The 24,367-nt window shown below is 46.4% G+C and overlaps 1 protein-coding gene across 5 annotated transcripts in view; it reads right to left on the bottom strand.

Moving 5' to 3' along the window:
- Positions 1 to 24,367, bottom strand: part of LOC134969566 (pleckstrin homology domain-containing family G member 4B-like) — a 224,199-nt gene that overhangs the window by 161,791 nt on the left and 38,041 nt on the right. Inside the window, exon 1 of one of the 5 annotated variants that reach the window (XM_063945602.1) lies at positions 14,189 to 14,294. The exons of the other annotated variants lie outside the window; for them this stretch is intronic. Within the exon in view, the coding sequence (XP_063801672.1) occupies positions 14,189 to 14,191 (3 nt within the window). The 5' untranslated portion in view covers positions 14,192 to 14,294. Of the gene's footprint in view, positions 1 to 14,188; positions 14,295 to 24,367 lie in introns of those variants that run through there. 5 annotated transcript variants of the gene reach the window in all.

The following is a 24,367-nucleotide window of genomic DNA, read 5'->3' as shown; positions in this document are numbered from 1 at the left end:
CGGACGCCTGGTCCAGGAGGTGTAAGCGGATTCCAGGTGTGGCGAATTGCACTTACATTCTGATGATGCGCTAATGGTGTCAGCAACCAGATTCAGTATTCAACAATATATAAGAAAACTGCTGGTGGAGCTTACTGCCAGTTACGGGCACCCATAGCCCCTCTCCCTTCTCCTAAACTCTGCCATGAAAATAAAACACCTCAATGCCATATACCCTCTAGTTTACAGTACCAGGAGTTTCAATCAGGAAAACAAGTATTGCTGTCAGGACAGCATGAGCATACCCCACCTGGGTTTATCACAACATCCGAAATATACAACGACTTAGTTAATAAATTACTGTATTAATACAACACAAAGACCTTCTGCATGCTACTTTCCCGACTGCACATTCTATACACCGGAACGCTCACTTTTTGACTTGGGGTTGGGTGGGTGATATTGGGGATTCTCTCCTCTGTGTGTCTCGTAAAAGCAAATATAAACATTTATATAGCGCACACATATTCTGCAGCGCTGTATAGAGAATATTTGCCCATTCATATCAAACCCTGCCCCAGTGGAGCTTACAATCTATATTCCCTATCACCTGTATACACTAGGGTTATTTTTATTTCAAAAGCCAGCTAACCTTACCAGTGGTTTTTTTGGATTGTGGGAAAAAAACGGAACACCTGGAGGAATCCCATGAAAACATGGCGAGAACATACAAACTACACACATATTGGGCCTTAGTGGTGATCAAACCCAAGACCTCAGTGCTGTAAGGTGGCAATGCTAACCATTACACCAACTGTGCTGCCCAATAGATTAATTGCCGCAGGAGGTCATGTGTACCCTAAATAAACTGCTGAATTACTTCTAGCGAAACTGAACCTGGTTAATTCTGGCAGAAGGCAGCACACACAGGCTGAAAGCGGCCATCATCTTTCTGCCTTTACCAACACACCCCGAGAATGATGGAATCAGATTATTGGCAGGCGAGATCTGGCTAACCAACCAATAACGTCTGCAATACATGTTTGGTCAGTTTTACAATTATAAGTTAATGAATAGCTTCTGTTCACAAAGGAAATGTAAAAGTTTGCTCTCCGCACGCTGCCAGTTGTCAATGAAAGTCTCTCCCAGAGATCATGTTACCGACAAGGATGTATGAATAAGCGGTCTTATCAGAGGCAAGGTGTGCGACGGACAGCTGTGATAACATAACAAAAGTTTATCAGTGCAAGGTGTTAAATGTTACAGCACCGTCTTTGCTCTCAGTATATAAGATCTTGAAAGATTAGTAAAGCTGAATGAAAATTATTTTCATTTAGATATCCTGTTCCTAAAACGCGTGGGACAATGAAACAAACATTTAAAGCCAAACATGTTTTATGCTATGTAATTAGTTTCTGTTAAATGTAATTTTCATCAATAGACTTACAAGAAACGAATGACAATACCAGTAACTACAATCCATGTTTCTTTAACTTTATCTAGTCTTGCACTGCAAAACCTGCGTTGTCATGGTCAGCGAGCTGGGTATAACGGGGTTAACTTTGGAAGCACTCCGGCAGAACGAAATGCAGAGCCATCAAAACTAGCCGGGAGGCAGACAATGGGATGTTATAGAACATGGATGTTCCCTTCTTCCCAGTCACAAATCTGAAGGCTGGGTTAAAGCACGCGGAGAACTCGGGAACGCAAACTCAGCGCTCGCACAGGAGCCGTGTCGCCCACGCTGGCCGCACCTCGCTTCCATTGGCGAGGATTTGCAGGAATACATCCCAGAATAAAAAAAATGCAGATATGCAGACCGCCCAGCGTTTTCTGGGATTTGTCCTTGAAAAGTGTTTTTCAAGATAATTTCCCTATTTCTCATAACAGACTGCAGGCCCAGTCCCGCCTCTGTTCTGCATTATATAATCATTTCCTATAGTAAATGTGTCTGGTTTACAATGTAAAAAAAAATAAAAAGAAAGTTTCAGAATGACTCGACTTAAGTGGTCATGTCCTGAGGAGAGCCACTGCTACCGGAGGCCCCATCGTTTAAAAATGAAAAGCCAGGACAGCCACGTGACCTGATGTTTACGCAAATTGTAAATCTCAACACATACATACTTGTGGTTCAGAGTGGAACGGCCCAACATGGATTCCTCTTTTTCCAGATTTTTCCTCAAAGAAAAGAGAGAACGCACCTCATAGGGCAATGGTTTTTTTCTGCAGATATCACAACAACACACAGTAATGTGGACTCCTACCATATTGATGGGTCTACATAACAAGTAATAGCATATGTGTTGAGAGGGTTAGTCCCACAATAGATTCGCAACCCTCACGTCCTCAAAAAGAAGAAATTGGTCCACAATAGCGTAACACAGTTATTTAATGAACAAACAAAAAAGACATGAACAGAGGCAGTTGTTCTAGACTCTCACCCGGTTGAATGGTCTACTTTGCATAAGCAGACAAACGAGCATAAGTATAGTAAAGGCCGGCGTCCTTTCAAGCCCTTTTCCACCTACGAGCACGGGTCGCAGCCGGGAGCCTGACACGGGAGCTGCCCGGCTGCGACCAGTGCTCAGCCCCTTTCCCATCAGCAGTCACCAGCCAGCATATTACCGGGTTGGTGACGCTCCTAGTGACGCGGCAGGGGCGGCGCTGGGAGATCACATGATCTCCCAGCGCCGCCCTTCCATACAATGTAAACGGGAGCCATGTCGCATTGACACGGCTCCCATTTACACTACAACCCAACCCGGATCATTCCCGTGTCCTACCCAGGTAGATACCCGGGTAGGATTCACGGGTCACTTGATCCGGGTTTTTGCGGGGGGACCCTTTTCCACTTGCAAAAAACACGGGTAAATGCGCGCCCCCATGCATTTACCCGTGTTTTTTGAGCTAGTGGAAAAGGGGTATCAGTGTCCAGCCGGTGAGAATCAGGATTCCTGCCCCCAACCTCCTTGCCAACGCGTTTCAATACTCCTGGTATCTTTGTCAAGGCATAAGGAGGTGGCGCTGAACAGGGTATTTATACCCACAATAATCCATCTAAAAGCTAACCCTCTCACCACATATGCTATTTTGTCTACTTGTTATGTAGACCCATTTATGTGGTAGGAGTCCACATTACTGTGTATTGTTGTGATATCTGCAGAAAAAAACCATTGCCCTATGAGGTGCGTTCTCTCTTTTCTTTGAGGAAAAATCTGGAAAAAGAGGAATCCATGTTGGGGCGTTCTACTCTGATCAAGTGATTGTGTTGGGTTATTAAAGCGCAGAGGGACTCTATGGGGTCGATTCAATTCACCGACAAGTTGAATAGCGCTGGGAATTAGCTTCCAAGTGACACTCAATTGTCGGGAATTCTTCTCTCACCCCCCGGGGTATGAGAGAGGAAATCCGACAAAAGTGCTGCCGCGCGGCCGGCGCAAGGCTGTTTCTGTCGGGAATCAGCATCGCGGCGGGGAGTTAAGTCGGAGAATGCCCATTCTCCCGACAAATCAACCTGTTAAGTCCGACAGGCATTCGCCGACTTAACTTGAGCTGAATTGAATAGCGCCGGGAGCTAATTCCCGGCGCTATTCAACTGTCGGTGAATTTAATCGACCCCTATATTGGTGATATTGTCTGTATTTGTGTTATTGAAGCGTGGGTGATGCTTTACATCAATTGAATCCTATAGGCTGCTTTGTTGGTGCGCAGTGGTTAAGTTCAAGCCATTTTCTTTATACCATAAAATCAGTTAGAGGAACCTATTCCCAATGCTCTATTCCCAGTCGCACACAAGGGGTAATTAGCGATGGTAGCCTACCTATAATGTGCATTCGGGACCCCTCCCTATCTCAGAGATCACTAAAGGACCAGTCATGGCTGTCTGTTTTGTGTATGCAAAACGCTCGTCTCCCACGGAAATGTTAACTGTTCCTAAATTTCAATGAAGGTCACAGGTTTTAAAGTTTTGTCCCTGGACATGTCCCTGTTGCTCAGAACAGGACAACACCATAAAAAAAAAATCCCCTTTCTCCATGTACGGTTTGCTTCTATTGTCAGTAATTCTTATACTTTACAATTCTTTTAACATTTCAAAAAGTTTGACAATGGGGACTGTAGAGCTTCCAGTTCAAAGGTCAGAAGATAGTGTCGCACGCAAAAGTGCAACGTTACAGGGTGCCTAGAATTCACTGAAAAATGTTAGTAAACACGTACACAATACAAAGTGTTAATTACCCTTCAATAGGGGGTTAATTCTGAGTACAAAACTGAGTTATGGAAAACACAATGAAGACCATGGGGGAAGGGTCAAAAAGTATGGACATAGAACTAGATGGCGTTAAGTTTTTATAATGTACGAAGCTCCAGATTTCTTAATCTTCCAAACTGCACTTTGAAGGGGGAGAACCTCCTATGACTATAACTGTAAATAACAAACCTTGCAATATATACACACTGGTCCACAACCGAACAAACATCTGCCATGTATAATAAAACACGTCACATAAATTCGCAGGTTTCCCGTCAGACCGCCTGTCTACAAAGACACCAGACGGGATTTCAATAACAGATTTATGCAAATCAGTCATGTTTTCTCTGAGTGACAGACGTGGAGACATGAATAATGGGTTTTTAGTCAGATCGGCATGCTTTCTCCACTGCAATATCCCCTAGATACGCTGTTGCAGCATTATTATATACACACAAGGCAGAGGTTGCAATGTATTAATAGGAGGTTTCAAATGAAACAGAATATTAGTAAAGCTCTCATATACAACACACCCTCCCGACAGCTATCACACATGCAAAGAATAGAAATGTAAAAACTAAAGCGTAGAGAATTCGGTAGGGTCTTGTGTTATTTATCTGCAATTTCGCCTTCAAACACAATGATAAGAACGAACTGCAATGGGAGATCCACGATGAACAGACACAATCAAAACTAATCATGTATAAACATTCCACAGAGAAAAAGGCCGTTTCACCGAGGGGGGTGCAAATTTACGGCGATACGAGTTCCGCTATTGCTTTGCTATTCCGCATAATTCCGTTACGCTCTGTATTTGTAAATACATGTTGCAGCATTCATTCTCTGGCCAATGGGATTATAACGGGGAATCCGCTGGAAGGCCTTGGAAACCGCAAAACCATCAACGAAACGTGCAAAACTTTGTGGTTAAATGCAGAATTTTTCTCAGAATTATTTAATGTGATTCTGAAACTGGGTGCAAACATGACTAATCCCCCGGTTCTCAAACATGTCTACAGGCCTCACAACAGTACATAGCTTTGTTGACACTCATCACATCCTGTACACTGTATAATTAACACTGTGGTAATGCATTTACAAAGCGTCTCAAGACAAATCATTCGGTCGCATATCTGACAACTTGATCCGTTTAATATTCTGATTCTGCTTTTCCATCTCAGTGCCAAATTACAATGTCCCGAAATATTACAAGTATTAAACTTCAGTGTGGATAAATCGCGGCTTTGCGGTACGTATATCCATTTCCAAATCTGGAATTTTGGGCAGCAGAGATATGTGGTTGTATAAAGGGAACAACAACAACTTGACTATCAAACTTTTTTTTTCTTTGCTATGTTTTCCAATTATTCCGAAAACCTACAGTAGTTTCTCCAAATGAGATCTAATTACGCTAGGCCGAAAGCCTCAACTGGAGTGCTGCCTTGGCAACGCAACCAAACTGCATCCACCCAGTTTCAGGGAATGGAAACCTGCGCTACGCACAAACTTTCTTGTGAAGATAATGAGCTTTAAAGCCTATTAACTACATCAAAGGGCTGCGGGGGAAGATATTCACAAGCATTAAAATTATCTTTATATATAGGGAAAAAAAGCACTTCGTTGCCTGCTAGACTAGATGATCAACCTTATCCTCAACCGCCCTTAACATGCCAGGTTTTCATGGTTTCTTTATTTATACCTGGCTAAATTAATCAAACTGAGTTGCTCCGTAATTATCACACGCTGACAGAAATTTCCAGAAAGTATTTCGGCTTCACTAAAAGCAGAATGCTTGTCTCCTGACTGGAAGATACTTTATCTGAGGGGTTAATTTCAGGAATACTTTCTCCTATGCAAACTTAGGAACGGAGATGCAAATCCAGTAAACATGGCAGGACGTTAGGCCTTGTGCTGTGATAAAATTCTAATTTTTCCCAGGACTTATCCTCTGCAAGCACCAGAGGGGAAATCACTTCTCTTTACATTTCCTCTACCATTTTGGGTGCTAAGTGTCCTCGGAGAATCCAGCATTGCAAGTCCAGACAAGTTTACAACCTCTGCCTCTGTCCTCATGTCAAAAACAGTTTTTAAAATAGCTATATGTATATTTAGGCCTGAAACACAAATATACCGTAGCTATAAATATACAACCGTAGATGCTATATCTACTGACTGGAACCGCCCCGACTGTCCGGATATGCTTGTGTATTTATATATCTTGTTTTTAATGTGTTCCACGGCACTGAGCTTCATTACAACAAAGTCTAGGCCAATTCCAAGATTATTTACAGTAAATTTAACCTCTGGGTTTATTCACCAGTCAGTGAGCCACCTGCTGTGATGGCGACGAAAGTGCTATTCAGGTATCTTGAGTAAGTCTGAAAAAGACGAATTTACTGAGTATATGTCACCTAAACACAAGAGGAAGCCATTTTACGTGTGGCACCACTACTCATGTCATTGTAAACACCAAGTCATCTCTGCAATGCTGCACCGCCGGCGGCGAAAACTTTTAATTAATTAGTCTGATCTGCTACGTGCCGCCGTATGCTGAAAGCTCTTCCAATTCTGTAAGTCAGCACTGGAAAAATCAATGAAGACTGTCATCGTTAAATGGCAGTGGAGGCGAGATTGTAAACAGGACGGAGCAATTTCTTTATTGAAACTTGTGATTGGTCCTATTGCTGAGAAAGTCGGGTTTTCTACAACCCGCCACCCCAACTTGGTCCCCAAGACTTCGGCAAAGGCTCCGATAGAAACGGAGCAGCCCCGGGGCTCCAACTAGAGGCCACCTTAGTAAAATAGTTTCCTAGGAGGTAATGCACCTATCAGCTACTGATGGCGGACAATTTCTGGGTTGAACCAAGATCAGACTATTAACTTGCTAAATAACCAGTGGCACCACTGCAGAATATTCATGAGGCCAGACTATCACTCAAGAGGCCGGACTATCACTCATCACTCAGGAGGCCAGACTATCACTCAGGAGGCCAGACTATCACTCAGGAGGCCAGACTATCACTCATCACTCAGGAGGCCAGACTATCACTCAGGAGGCCAGACTATCACTCATCACTCAGGATGCCAGACTATTACTCAGGAGGCCAGACTATCACTCAGGAGGCCAGACTATCACTCAGGAGGCCAGACTATCACTCAGGAGGCCAGGAGGCCAGACTATCACTCAGGAGGCCAGACTATCACTCATCACTCAGGAGGCCAGACTATTACTCAGGAGGCCAGACTATCACTCAGGAGGCCAGACTATCACTCAGGAGGCCAGACTATCACTCATCACTCAGGAGGCCAGACTATCACTCAGGAGGCCAGACTATCACTCATCACTCAGGATGCCAGACTATTACTCAGGAGGCCAGACTATCACTCAGGAGGCCAGACTATCACTCATCACTCAGGAGGCCAGACTATCACTCAGGAGGCCAGACTATCACTCAGGAGGCCAGACTATCACTCAGGAGGCCAGACTATCACTCATCACTCGGGAGGCCAGACTATTACTCAGGAGGCCAGACTATCACTCAGGAGGCCAGACTATCACTCAGGAGGCCAGACTAATGATATTCATAAGAAGTGGTTGAGCAGACAAAAATGGCAGCCTCCACTGTCTGTAAGTGGGAGGTGAACATGAACGCTGATCATATCATTACTCTTGTTGACCAGATTATACAGATACAGACAAATGCAAACACTTTCTTCCCTCCCTCGTTTTAAACACAGATGGACCTGCAAAGGGAAGTTGTCCCTTTATGTGGCTGGGAATGTAAATAAGCAGCACCTGTTTCATGTTACGCGTTATGCAGAGCAGGTTGTATGTTGCACAAGAGAAACACCAGCTTTCGGAGGTTTCCACTGTTTACTTTTGCTCAGTAATGATAAAACTATGCAATGCATAAATATTCTATAAACGCAATACAATCACTACAAAAGGTACATTCTTTAGCTCTACCAACGTTGCAGACAGATATCCGCGAACCGTGCAAAATGTTATGCCAGGAGATTTCTGCACGCAACACTCGGTACAGGGCAGAGAAACACATGAGATCATAGATCCAGGACTGGAACGGCTGAAGTCTCGCAGGTCACCAGTTTCAGCTTATTCTAAGCTGGCATCTGCCCAAAATAAATGTCTTGCTTTCCCTAAGGTTTCACCAGTTCAAGCCAGTCTTTCCCGCTGCTGTATTACATAGGTCTGCGGCTCACCCACTGCAAGTGCTTCATGTTACACACTGCATGAGGGGAACAGGACAGGTCTGTCACATATAGACGGCTACTACACATCTAGCAGTCGGGATCCCGGCGCCAGTATGCTGAGCGCCAGGATTCCGACAGCCGGTATATCGAGTGCCACCCCTAAGCAACAATAGAAAAGTAATTATTCATGAAGCAAACAATAATGTAATGTATGCCACAGATGACCAATATAGATGGATATTCCTAGTACCCAGACCAGCAGGTGATGTGCCAGGTTGTCTCTAGTACGGGTAATGTGTCAGGATGCCCCCGGTACCTTGGCAGACAGGTGATGTAGCGGGTTGTCTCTAGTATGGGTAATGTGTCAGGATGCCCCCGGTACCTTGGCAGACAGGTGATGTAGCGGGTTGTCTCTAGTATGGGTAATGTGTCAGGATGCCCCCGGTACCTTGGCAGACAAGTGATGTAGCGGGTTGCCTCTGGTACGGGTAATGTGTCAGGATGCCCCCGGTACCTTGGCAGACAGGTGATGTAGCGGGTTGTCTCTGGTATGGGTAATGTGTCAGGATGCCCCCAGTATTTTGGCAGACAGGTGATGTGCCAGGTTGTCTCTAGTACGGGTAATGTGTCAGGATGCCCCCGGTACCTTGGCAGACAAGTGATGTAGCGGGTTGCCTCTGGTACGGGTAATATGTCAGGATGCCCCCAGTATTTTGGCAGACAAGTGATGTAGCGGGTTGCCTCTGGTACGGGTAATGTGTCAGGATGCCCCCAGTATTTTGGCAGACAAGTGATGTAGCGGGTTGCCTCTGGTACGGGTAATGTGTCAGGATGCCCCCAGTATTTTGGCAGACAAGTGATGTAGCGGGTTGCCTCTGGTACAGGTAATGTGTCAGGATGCCCCCAGTATTTTGGCAGACAAGTGATGTAGCGGGTTGTCTCTAGTACGGGTAATGTGTCAGGATGCCCCCAGTATCTTGGCAGACAAGTGATGTAGCGGGTTGTCTCTAGTATGGGTAATGTGTCAGGATGCCCCCGGTACCTTGGCAGACAGGTGATGTAGCGGGTTCTCTCTGGACAGGCTGAAGTGAGTATAACAATACACTGACATCATGATGACAGTCGCACAATCTATGTGTGATTTGGAGTCATGATAACAACCTCACATTCCCGGAGATATACAATGTCTCCGCGGCTCATTCCTGTGCGCGCCTGGCCGGTACCCGGGGGAAGGGATGTAATACTATGGGGTAACACGCACTTTCTCTTAATACACAGGGCACACAAATAGAGAGACAAATGGGAGAAAAGAGGGACAGGGGGATCTGAGACACAGCAGGGAAGCATACACAGTACTGGCACTAAATATGTATGTACTGTATATTCATACAAGGTGCAATGTGTCAGTAACACACATGTATGCACAGGGTGTAACGTTTCAGTAACACACATACTCAAAATACAAGCAGCATGCAAGTAACACACATGTCCACACAGTGCAGGCAGCATGTCACTGACACACATGTACACACAGTGCAGGCAGCATGTCAGTGACACACATGTACACAGTGCAGGCAGCATGTCAGTAACACACATGTCCACACAGTGCAGGCAGCATGTCAGTGACACACATGTACACACAGTGCAGGCAGCATGTCAGTGACACACATGTACACAGTGCAGGCAGCATGTCAGTAACACACATGTACACACAGTGCAGGCAGCCTGTCAGTAACACACATGTACACACAGTGCAGGCAGCATGTCAGTGACACACATGTACACAGTGCAGGCAGCATGTCAGTAACACACATGTACACACAGTGCAGGCAGCATGTCAGTGACACACATGTACACAGTGCAGGCAGCATGTCAGTAACACACATGTACACACAGTGCAGGCAGCATGTCAGTGACACACATGTACACAGTGCAGGCAGCATGTCAGTAACACACATGTACACACAGTGCAGGCAGCATGTCAGTGACACACATGTACACACAGTGCAGGCAGCATGTCAGTGACACACATGTACACACAGTGCAGGCAGCATGTCAGTGACACACATCTATACACACAGTGCAGGCTGCATGTCAGTGACACACATCTATACACACAGTGCAGGCGGCATGTCAGTAACACACATGTACACACAGTGCAGGCAGCATGTCAGTGACACACATGTACACAGTGCAGGCAGCATGTCAGTAACACACATGTCCACACAGTGCAGGCAACATGTCAGTGACACACATGTACACACAGTGCAGGCAGCATGTCAGTGACACACATGTACACAGTGCAGGCAGCATGTCAGTAACACACATGTACACACAGTGCAGGCAGCCTGTCAGTAACACACATGTACACACAGTGCAGGCAGCATGTCAGTGACACACATGTACACAGTGCAGGCAGCATGTCAGTAACACACATGTACACACAGTGCAGGCAGCATGTCAGTGACACACATGTACACAGTGCAGGCAGCATGTCAGTGACACACATGTACACACAGTGCAGGCAGCATGTCAGTGACACACATGTACACAGTGCAGGCAGCATGTCAGTAACACACATGTACACACAGTGCAGGCTGCATGTCAGTGACACACATGTACACACAGTGCAGGCAGCATGTCAGTGACACACATCTATACACACAGTGCAGGCTGCATGTCAGTGACACACATCTATACACACAGTGCAGGCTGCATGTCAGTGACACACATGTCCACACAGTGCAGGCAGCATGTCAGTGACACACATGTACACACAGTGCAGACAGCATGTCAGTAACACACGTACACAGTCACACATGTACACACAGTGCAGGTAGCATGTCAGTGACACACATGTACACACAGTGCAGGCAGCATGTCAGTAACACACATGTACACACAGTGCAGGTAGCATGTCAGTAACACACATGTACACAGTCACACATGTACACACAGTGCAGGTAGCATGTCAGTAACACACATGTACACAGTCACACATGTACACACAGTGCAGGCAGCATGTCAGTAACACACATGTACACAGTCACACATGTACACACAGTGCAGGCAGCATGTCAGTGACACACATGTACACACAGTGCAGGCAGCATGTCAGTAACACACATGTACACAGTCACACATGTACACATAGTGCAGGTAGCATTTCAGTAACACATATGTACACACAGTGCAGGCAGCATGTCAGTAACACACATGTACACAGTCACACATGTACACATAGTGCAGGTAGCATTTCAGTAACACATATGTACACACAGTGCAGGCAGCATGTCAGTAACACACATGTACACAGTCACACATGTACACATAGTGCAGGTAGCATTTCAGTAACACATATGTACACACAGTGCAGGCAGCATGTCAGTAACACACATGCATACTTCCCAACATGAGCCTCTCCAGGAGGGACACAATGCTCTGCTCCTGGACTTAAATGTATGATTACCGCCACCTGTGTTGAACAGGTTAATGGATAAGAAAGGTGTTTCAGCACAGATGATGGCAATCATACATTAAGAGAGAAGTCCAGGAGCAGAGCATTCTATCCCTCCTGGAGAGGGTCATGTTGGGTGGTATGCACATGTACACACACAGTGCAGACAGCATGTCAGTGACACACATGTACACACAGTGAAAGCAGCATGTCAGTAACACACATGTACACACAGTGCAGGCAGCATGTCAGTGACACACATCTATACACACAGTGCAGACAGCATGTCAGTGACACACATGTACACACAGTGAAAGCAGCATGTCAGTAACACACATGTACACACAGTGCAGGCTGCATGTCAGTGACACACATGTACACACAGTGCAGGCAGCATGTCAGTGACACACATGTACACACAGTGCAGGCGGCATGTCAGTAACACACATGTACACACAGTGCAGGCGGCATGTCAGTGACACACATCTATACACACAGTGCAGACAGCATGTCAGTGACACACATCTATACACACAGTGCAGACAGCATGTCAGTGACACACATGTACACACAGTGAAAGCAGCATGTCAGTAACACACATCTATACACAGTGCAGACAGCATGTCAGTAACACACATGTACACACAGTGCAGGCTGCATGTCAGTGACACACATGTACACACAGTGCAGGCAGCATGTCAGTGACACACATCTATACACACAGTGCAGGCTGCATGTCAGTGACACACATGTACACACAGTGCAGGCGGCATGTCAGTAACACACATGTACACACAGTGCAGGCGGCATGTCAGTGACACACATCTATACACACAGTGCAGACAGCATGTCAGTGACACACATGTACACACAGTGCAGGCAGCATGTCAGTGACACACATCTATACACACAGTGCAGGCAGCATGTCAGTGACACACATGTACACACAGTGCAGGCGGCATGTCAGTAACACACATGTACACACAGTGCAGGCGGCATGTCAGTAACACACATGTACACACAGTGCAGACAGCATGTCAGTGACACACATCTATACACACAGTGCAGACAGCATGTCAGTGACACACATGTACACACAGTGAAAGCAGCATGTCAGTAACACACATCTATACACAGTGCAGACAGCATGTCAGTAACACACATGTACACACAGTGCAGGCTGCATGTCAGTGACACACATGTACACACAGTGCAGGCAGCATGTCAGTGACACACATCTATACACACAGTGCAGGCTGCATGTCAGTGACACATATGTACACACAGTGCAGGCAGCATGTCAGTGACACACATGTACACACAGTGCTGGAGGCATGTCAGTGACACACATGTACACACAGTGCTGGCGGCATGTCAGTGACACACATCTATACACACAGTGCAGGCTGCATGTCAGTGACACACATGTACACAGTGAAAGCAGCATGTCAGTAACACACATCTCTACACACAGTGCAGACAGCATGTCAGTAACACACATGTACACACAGTGCAGGCTGCATGTCAGTGACACACATGTACACACAGCATGTCAGTGACACACATCTATACACACAGTGCAGGCGGCATGTCAGTGACACACATCTATACACACAGTGCAGGCTGCATGTCAGTGACACACATGTACACACAGTGCAGGCGGCATGTCAGTGACACACATCTATACACACAGTGCAGGCAGCATGTCAGTGACACACATGTACACACAGTGCAGGCGGCATGTCAGTGACACACATGTACACACAGTACAGGCGGCATGTCAGTGACACATGTACACACAGTGCAGGCGGCATGTCAGTGACACACATCTATACACACAGTGCAGGTAGCATGTCAGTGACACACATCTATACACACAGTGCAGGCAGCATGTCAGTAACACACATCTATACACACAGTGCAGACAGCATGTCAGTGACACACATCTATACACACAGTGCAGGCGGCATGTCAGTGACACACATCTATACACACAGTGCAGGCGGCATGTCAGTGACACACATCTATACACACAGTGCAGACAGCATGTCAGTGACACACATCTATACACACAGTGCAGACAGCATGTCAGTGACACACATCTATACACACAGTGCAGACAGCATGTCAGTGACACACATCTATACACACAGTGCAGGCAGCATGTCAGTGACACACATCTATACACAGTGCAGACGGCATGTCAGTGACACACAGGAGAGTGTAAGAAGTGACACACATGTGAGCAGAGTGTATGGTATAACATATATCCCGGGCGCTGCTCCTCTCACCATGTCCTGCGCTGGCTCCGGCCGCTCCGCCGCCGCCTCTCACCTCCCCGCCGCTGCTGCTGCTGCTGCTGCTGCCGCTGCCATGTCCCGGGCACTCTCTCAGTCAGCGCTACTGCCTGAGAGCCCGGCCCCGCCCCCCGGAGCCCTGCACTGGGGGGAGCGCGACAGCCAACACACAGCGTACTGGTGCCAGCATGCCCGTAGCACAAAGGGCCCCCCTGTGACCCCTGCTTATCACTGTCCTGTGTATATTATATATACCTGTCTGCATCTATACAGGGAGATTACATGGGAAGCTCCCCGGTGCTGTACACAGGTATGTAGCAGGTAAATATATAGAGATAGCAGCCCAGGTGCACAGCAGAGAGGTGCTTACTGTACACAGGAAAGGAGGCAGGCACTCCAGTGGGACTTTGGGGCTTATTTGAGGTAATCCGAAATATTTAGTGAGGAATTCAATTGCTGGTGATGATCTGACCCCGGCTGAATTTGCACGACACCCGTCCTGCTTTACAGCAGTGGATCTCGCACAGAAGTGCTACCCCATAGGGTAGCGAGCACTTTTGTGCAAATTGGATGGGCGAAGGTCGCAGGCCGGCAGCTGCTGTCGCCGTTTAAACGCTGCGGCAATGGCAATTCACACACTTCACCTGCAATTGAATTCCCCCCATATGTATCCCGATGGCAGCCGCAACCCCCATAGGTTTCTGTGCGGGATGTGCAGCTGTCATATTTACCAAGCCCCGGAATGCAAAGCATTTTAGAGATTGACCCCCCGCCGATCCCGCCATCTTCAGATCGCAACAATCTTCCACCTTCTATGGGCTACAGATCGCAGCAATCACCATGAGAGTGTTCCCCTGGAACCTTCCCTGGGAATGGACACCGTGCATGCCTGGTCAGCAGACCGTACATGCACAGGAGTCCCCGCACTGAGGTGAGCACATTGCAGGGACAATCTCCCTGCGGTTACTGCTTCATACATCTGGGCAGTGGAATCGCGTATTGCCATGCAATCTTAGGTGCTGATATCACGCCCAGATCACACTGCATATGCGATTCTTGATGAATGGCCGGCTTAGTGAAAACTTATCTTTAATAAAGTGAAGGCTCAGCAGCGACGTCTCGGAGAATCCAATTCCTTTCTCAAGCTTCTGGTGTAGAAATGTATCTGCCACGGAGGAGCAACAGACGGCGGCGCAGATACTAGCCTCGCGGAAACGCTTCAGCAATTTAATTCTGCCCTTTCGATGGCTATCCCTAGGCGGCTGCACTGAATGAGAGTCTTGTCACAGCAGCGTTCATAGGCTGAGCATAGGGCGCTGTGGGTGTTGCGCTGGACAGTGATGTCATAGCCCATAATATAGGTTCATCGGTAGAATTGTAGGGACTCGAGGTTCCCTATTCTAGTAATGAGACTGAATAGCTGACCGATTTGCAGGGGTTACAGTAGGTTTGTGTACGGGATCCGGTCTGAAGATCGACACTGTCTAGGTCGACAATGTTTAGGTCGACCACTATAGGTCGACAGGGTTGGAAGGTCAAGAGGGTTTCTAGGTCGACATGTGCTAGGTCAAAAGGTTGACATGAGTTTTTCACATACTTTTTTCTTTTTTTGAAGTTTTTCATACTTAACGATCCACGTGGACTACGATTGGAACGGTAATCTGAAGCATGGCGAGCGAACAAGGTGCACTAATTCGGCTTCCCGGTCACTGTACACAGAAAACGACACAAAAAAACTCATGTCGACCTTTTGACCTGTCGACCTAGCACGTATCGACCTAGAAACCTTGTCGACCTTCCAACCCTCTCGACCTAGTGACTGTCGACCTATAGTGGTCGACCTAAACATTGTCGAACTAGACACTGTCGATTTGATGATCCACACCCTTGTGTACTTAGAATACTGAAGAAAATAGTGCTTCACGGCCTCAATCTGACACCAAATGAAATTATGTCCCTTAATTCTATTAATTGTACAATTGATTTTTATTTTATTTTTTTGCATCTCCGAATTCTATTAGTCGTCCCTGGATGAAGACTGACACATCGCTCTCTCAATAAGAGCACAAGCTGCGGCATAGGCCATATCAGGGTATGACTCTCTGCTCTGCAAAGCTTGAAATCTACCTTAAGCTTTGCTATACAGACTGTCAAGATGAATGCCAAAGCAGAAACATATTTAGGATGTGATTCGGCGGTGGATGCAATGCCGACGTTTGAGTAATCGGGTCATTATTTGCTACTGTGCAAGCATGAAAAAGTCCTGAAAACCCCTACAGGGCATGCGTACCGCTAAATATACGCAGAGACCGCTGTTGTGTACGGGATTTGCTAGCATTTCAGCTGGACGCGCAAAGCCATGGGCGCTCCTTGGCAGTGACTGGGAGGTGGCCCGGAAGGAACATGAAATAAGGCCGTGTTATGGGATAGTCAGTGACCGGGCAGCGGTTCCAAGTGGAGATCCATAGCTGCAGAGGCCATATTTAGAGAAGGAGATACTGGGTCTGCCATAAGCTGTGCAAGTGTCAATGGTGAACGCAATGGTGCACCGGTGGTGGAGTGTTTACAAGCGCTGGCGGAGTTGCACTGTCCACGAGCATTCAAAGTGCTAGTACACAAGGGGAAGGCTAAAACTAGCATTACCACCGCTGTGACTCCTCAACAAGTCACAGCCACTCCTGCTTTAGCGCCCACCTCTAAATATTGCCATTATACCACCCTTTTTGCTACATGGCTCAAACCAATTTATTAAAAAAGGACCTTATCAGTGTCGGACTGGGGAATGAAGGCCCCCCCAGGAAACTACACTAGAAGCGGCCCATGTTTAGGGGTGTGGCCAGTCTCCAGAGGAGGTGTGGCCAGCCACCACATTGGTTTGCCTAACCATTAGAGAGTGCATGGGCTGGGCCTCTTGATAAATATATATATATATATATATATATATATATATATATATTAAATACTTGTAGTGCATGCATAATACTGTACCAGAATAATAACAGTAATGCACTTTAGAAAATATACCATAGTCCTGTGCAGTAAAAGTAACATATGTATAATTCGGGTGTGGTATGGAGGGTCGAGAGTAGGTCGACAGTACAGTGTCTAGGTCGACTACGACTGGTCGACAGTAAATAGGTCGACAGGGATACTATGTCGACATGGTCTAGGGTTGACTGGTCAAAAGGTTGACATGAGTTTTTTAATGTGTTTTTGGTGTCATTTTCTCCGTACAGTGACCGGGAACCCCAATTAGTGCACCGTGTCCCCTTGCATGGCAAGAGAGCTTCGGGCAAGGTTTCTATTCCCAATCGTAGTCTGCGTGGATGGTTAAGTATGAAAAAGTTTAAAAAAATGTGAAAAACGCATATCGACCTTTTGACCTGTCGACTTAGTTACTGTCGACAAATAGGGGTCGACCTAGTTACTGTCGACCTAGAGACCAGATACCGTATAATTCAACTGCACAATCTGGAACCTGATCCCTAGAGGAGGTACCCCCTACCCCCCCCCCCCCCCCCCCCCCTCACACCACCCCAGGCAGTGGGGCCCACCGTGGGTTTTCCCTGTACCCCTATGGGCCAGTCCAACCTTGCAAACTAATTATCATCTCTCCAACAAACATCCCACAATACTCTCAACTAAATCTTTATTCCCCTTACCTAGAAATTCTACAAGTTAATTATTATTATTATAATTTAGGTTTATTGACCATCCACGGGCTACAATACTCAGCAAAGGGAGGTTTCACAAAAATGTAATGTTATTTATGTATGAAAGGATGGGACGGGCTCATGAATTGTATCATTTGGCACTTATACAAAAATGCATTAATGACAACTTCCCGAAAGGAAAGATCCTGTGGCGATAAGGGTGATGCGGTCACTTAATATACAGCAGCTAACGTCAAGCAGGAAATATAAGCAGGCAGGATAGATAATAAGGCAAGCCTTGACGGGCAGCTCTCCAGGAGGGGAATTATCCTGGGGTAAAATGAACAATTACAGGGGATCCTAGTTCTTTCATAGACAATACAGAAACACTTTCAGTCCTTTTGCAGAATAGCTTTCTTTAAATAAGTATTATTATTATCTTATGTATAGGTGTTGTAGTTGCAAGCTTCAAATAGAGCAAACACAGTGGTTTCTCATCTCTAGGTGGGGTCCTGAGGACCGAGTTTGAGAACCTGTGCTCTAGGTTAGTGTTATAATGTATGTGAGGTTGATTATTTGGTATTATCAGATTGGTGGACAACCAAATTGTTAAACATTTGGGTCGTGACATGTTTGTTCAAGTGTTTATTTATTAGATTGGTCCACATTGTATGAGGGAAAAATAATTGTTTATGTTGGTTATATTGGACAAACACGTCCAGAACCATCTTAACATATAGGCACACCGGGCAGCTGCCCAGGGACCCACAATTCTAGGGGCCTCCGAGCAGGAGCGGGTGGTGGTCACACAATCAGAGCAGTGAGGCAGCATTCTCTAGGGATGGCCATCGACCATCAATAGTTGCTGAACATCAATGGCTAACTACCAATTGTTGATGGTTTTGCCATCGATGACATAGAGCCAATGGTTCTCTGCCATCGATGGTTTAGTGGAACCGAATATATATTTTTCTATCCACACTCATGGAGCTTAGCTCCGCACCCAGCTACCCACTAAGCCCCACCTCCACTTTTTCATTGACCTGTGGCCCAGCCAGGGGTGGCCATCAAGTGATGCAAGCCATCAATGGTTCACCATAGATGGTTTAAGAGCTATCGATGGTTATCACCAATGGCACCATCTATGGAATGGTTAAAAGGCGATAAATATATGCCACCACCAGGCGTGTTGCAATGTTGCAAAAATTCCACTGCACACTTAAGGTGGCCATCCCGTTTTTGCACTGTGTTGACTTTATCATGAACCTCAAAGTACTGAGGGTCCTGCAGGCATGCTTTGTCAGTCCGAGGTCAGAGGTCACAGCTCACTGCGGAACAGTAGCCTGGCCTGCGTACACATGGGGTGTGACGGCACACCTGGCAGCTGTAGTCTGCTGCTCCCCCGTCCTCCAGGTCAATGGGAATGTTACTTTAACATTTTCTTTTCTATTTTGGAGCTATATAATTGTCAAGAGAGGTTACCTAGGCTCAACCGTTCAGACAAACAATCTACAACATCGTCACCTATCAACCGATTTAAACAAGAAACAAAAAGCCATTCATATCTCAGCAGCTTAATGGACTGTTTACCTTCCACTGGCAGAAAGGTGGATTAGTGGGATGGTTTCCCGGTTTCTCACAGGCTGGGCTGCCGTGCCCACAGAGTTGGCAACCTAATCAAGTCTACATCCTTTTAACCTCTTCTGCCACATAGGCTTTTATAAATATATATATATATATATATATATATATATATATATATACAAACAAAGATTAACCCCGTAATATACAAACAAATCTAGAAAACCACAGCACTCGCCACCCCAGAAGCGGGGTGCAATATCTGCACTCACCACTCATTCATTTATTTATTTATTGATGTTGTGAGAATAAGTGAGCTTGCTATGGTGAGTGCTGAACTTTCTGTTTGTATGTATTTGGGTAGGTGGCCATGGGCTACATGCACCCCACCCTATGAGTGGTGAGTGCAGACACTGCACCTCGCTTCTGGGGTGGTGAGTGCTGTGGTTTTCTATATTTGTTTGTATATTATGGGGTTAATCTTTGGTTAACTCTGATTAACCGTGGTCACAGGCCTTTTCATGCACCCCTGTGTAATCTCAATTGTTCTAAACCTGTGTCAGCTGCTCCTCAGTAATTTATCAGCCAGTGTCAGGTGACTAGTGTACCTTTAAAAGCCATAAGATGCATGGCAGATACACATTAAACCTAGTGGGCATGTGTGCAGTATATTATGTGTGATACAGTTGCCAGGTTTTAATTTTTGAGACTTTGTGATAGTGTAGGACCTGCAGGAAGGTGGGGTACCTTGGCGAGCGGTATGCAGGCTTCCGTGCATTGGCCAATTCACTAACTAAACCCCCATCATTTATTTATTTATTGATGTTGTGAGGATAAGTGAGCTTGCTATGGTGAGTGCTGAACTTTCTGTTTGTATATATATATATGTATATATATATTAAGATTATTGCAAATATATCAAAACTGAATAATGAAGTGATCGAATACGACCTAACGTATGGATGGAGGGAAACATTTTTGAAGCTTTTCATCATTTGTCACAATGAAGGTAAAATCTAAAAGCAGGCTAGAGTAACCTGGGCCTTTCAGTGCTCACTGGGTCCTAGAGAGCAGCCTAGGTTGCCTGATGGATAATCTGACTGTGTATACCATGCAAGATACGGATGTCTGTAGCTAGTAGGCTATGAAGCATACCCTTAGGTCTTTCACCACCACTGTCCCATGATTGCGTATGGAATTGCAGATTGAAGCATGCTGCAGGGGACAGTCCCTGGAACATGTCAGAAAAACCCCTCGGCCCCCCTTAGGGGTGGGAGATATGCAAAATATGCTGCTGTAAAATAAACAGCTCACATGTGTAGTAATCCCAGCACTATTTGAGTGCTGTCCCCGGCACTTGTGTTCTGTGCTGTCGCGGAACAACACAACCTTGAAGCGGCCTGCGGAACGGCACATCTCGTGCGTTACTTTGTGTCTCTCTCTGCCACTTTCCTCAATGTTTAGATGTGGTCTGCTTTACAAAGGTGGATAATGTTGACATTATCTGTATAGTTAATAATTTATGTTTAAATACTAAATAAAAATCAATTAAAAAGGGTATTTGCTAATGAGCGCGAGTTGTGTCCCCTTCTCAGTCCAAAGTAAGGTGTTTTTTTTTAAACTCCAAGGTAAAATTTAATTTGATGTCAAAATAGCAAATGAAATAGGGGTGGGGTCACAGTGAGGGCAGATTCTGAGTCCAAACGCAGCTGCGCCCCGCTATTGTTAGCAAACTGTGCATGCGTCACTCATGGGCTGCATGCGCATCTCTAAGTACTTAGGAGCGATTCTAATTTGTGCACATCTCAGTCTTATCTCTGCAACGGGTGATTGGGCGTTACTGCCGCACGTGAGAGAAACGTCCTATGGGCATATAGCCAGATCTGCATATACACAGATCACACCATGTTCAGTTGCATCATCTGTACCTAGCGTGGGATAGGTGTGATTGCTGTTACTAGTAATTAGGCCACAAGGAGGATGGTGCGGACAGTGCCACCGCACAGAGTGTGGGGCGGGGGGCGGGCCCTCCCTCTCCCCTGCTCACCTGATCCCTCCCTCTCCCCTGCTCACCTGATGGCCATTATCAGGCCAATGTTCCAGCCTTTACCAGTCGCTTTCTATCACCTCCCTCACTTTCCTTAAGACTCACCATCACTATTTATCTCACAGTTCCAACCCTAAGGGGTACATTTACTAGGCAGTGATAAGAATGGAGAAGTGAGCCAGTGGAGAAGTTGCTCATGGCAACCAATCAGCACTGAAGTAACATCTATAATTTGCATACTATAAAATGATACAGAGTTGCTGATTGGTTGATGGGGAAATTTCTCCACTGGCTCACTTCTTCGCTCTTATCACTGCTTAGTAAATGTACCCATGAATAAGGTGGGGCTGGTAATCCGGCAGCACCCAGAGGACCACAAGTCACCCACCTCAGGCAGTGGAAAATCCCCAGATAAAGCTGCCGTACATTAGTAGTGGCCCAGCGACCTCTTCTGTATCTCTCACTATGTTACCCCATGTATATTTACTTCCCTGTCCCAGCAGTATATATAAATAGATGTGTGCGGCAGGAGAGCTGCCAGATGATTAGGAAGAGTCTGACACCGAAGTGTGACATTCTCAGCCCCCCCCCCCCCCCCCCCCCCATACACTTCAGGACTTGTTTGTCCTCCTTTGTTTACTTACACAATAGAGCGAAGACCCCCCCCTCCCGCTCCCTTTAAAACATCACCTGATGAAGCGATCTTCTATTCCTGCATTTAAGTTACATAGTGTGGGAGAATATCACTCTAGGAGCAGGCCGCTGCAGACCCCATGTAACCCTCCAGACTCGTCTAGACCATGTTCTCTCCCAAGCACAGAAGTTACAAGCTTAAATGCGGCATCTTATGAGCAAAACTGAAAGTCCCCAATATGGGTATGAAACACCTACAATCAAAATCCCGACGACAATTTTTTTCATTGTTTTTTTTTGTGTGTGTCTGTCGACATAGGTCGACATGGACACCGTATAAGTGTACCACGTCCCCTCACATGGCTCGTCATTCTTCGGGCACAGTGCCTCGTGGCGCTTGGCACACTATTATATTCCCCCTCCAGGTCCACTGGGATGGTTAAGTATAAACAAGTCAGTTTCAATGACAAAATCATGAACAACTCATGTCGACTTTTTGACCTGTCTACATTTTTAAACGTCAGTATTTTGACCTTGTCGGTATTTTAAATGTCAGGATTTTGACCAAGTCAGTATTTTGACCGTCGGTCGATGGCAGTCGGTATTTTGACCATCAGGATTTTTATTGTAGGTAAATTTACCGCATCCCCCCAATATGGCACCAGATGGCCAGACTGACTTTAGGCCTGGGAAGTTCAGGGGGGGGCATATTCCCCAAGAGAAGAACTCTGCTTTTAGTCCATGACAGGGTTTTATTTTCCACAGATCCCTTTAGGGAAGGCCGCGGCCTGCACACACAGCAGAGGCAGCCATTTTGTGTGTCCCAGACCCACAGTCATGACATTTCAGCCTGTCCATCGCTAGGACATGAGTTTTCTGAGGAATGTTGGGGCCACTGTGTCCGGGATGTAGTTATGTGAACGGCAGTTCACCCGCATTAAATCCCTGTGTCCATGGGGGTAGCTTCACGTACAAGGCTGTGATTTTAAGGTGAGCACCCAGCAGCCCTTTCCTTCATGACCTACGCCTGAAACCTTCCGAGCTCCAGAGAAATCAGAGAACTCCTCTCATTGTGTCTGCTAAATCCCTTGTTTTATATTCCGATCCCAACATCTGCAAACATTGGTCCGTCATTATATTTATCCAGGTGGGGCCCTGAAACAGGCCGAGACTCTCAGACCGCAAACACGGCAAATAAAATAATTCCCTATTACAAGTTACAGCAGACCCGAGCTGCGAATCTGTGTACAGGAACTCACACCAGCCCTGGAGGAATTAACTCCTTCCTGCACCCTTCTACAGTGACTCCGTACACAACACGGTCATCTGCTCATTCATGTTATATTATATACTGACAGACGTCAGTCTCCGCGGTGGCTGCACTGCGCTGGGTAGACGGAACGTAAAGAGAATTACAGATTGTCTCATTTTATGGAAGATGTCAACAGGGAAAGTTAAAGAAAGTTTCTGTCTGTGGGTAGAATGTACTAAACGGAAAATGCGGTAATCCCCCGTTTACCGCATTTTTCAAATGCACTAACCCCCGGCCACCGGGACAGTGCCACAGAGGGGAACGCAAGTGATACCCCATAGAAGCCTATGGGCTTCTCTCCGCAGCGTTGGTGTGAGGGATCCAATCAGATGCCTCCCAGCATGCCCCATGGCCACACCCATCACTCTGTGCATGCACAGAATGACTCCCAGGGCTGAAAACCGAAAGTCGGGGACCCGCTGGAGATTGCGAAGGAGCTGTCCTTCGCAATACCAATCGCATATGTTAGTGCATATGCGATTTATATCAGTGTGATGGGCGGCAATGTCGTTTATTACATCCCGCCATGTGTGCCTAATTCAGAGCTGTACGTAAACCCGATGGTCTCTGTATATCTCCAGTGTATATCAGCCTGTGCATGTGCAGATAGATCTGTGTCTGTCACGGTCGCAGCACGGACCTGCAGCACTGCAGTGTCTCCTACGTCACAGCATGATTGACATGAGGCGACCGTTTGGGGGAGGTGAAGGCCGTCGTTACAGAATTTTGTGGGCCCATTTTTCTGTACGTGCCAAGGCCTGTGGCTGTGAGCTTCACCTGCCCCAGGAGCGTGAAACCACCAGGGGGCGTCTATTTACATGAGAAGCCTCCGCAGACCTACGACATTAGCATATTTTGACACAGCACCTGCGTTGAAAAACTGAATTAGGCCCCTGTAAGCGGGGGAAATGTATTTACTCCTCAATAGCCAGTGACTTCCACATAAA

Source organism: Pseudophryne corroboree, chromosome 11, assembly GCF_028390025.1.
Source record: "Pseudophryne corroboree isolate aPseCor3 chromosome 11, aPseCor3.hap2, whole genome shotgun sequence".
NCBI classification, from domain to species: Eukaryota; Metazoa; Chordata; class Amphibia; order Anura; family Myobatrachidae; genus Pseudophryne; species Pseudophryne corroboree.
The sequence above is the reverse complement of the archived record's forward strand: the minus strand, read 5'-3'. Positions and strand labels throughout refer to the sequence as shown.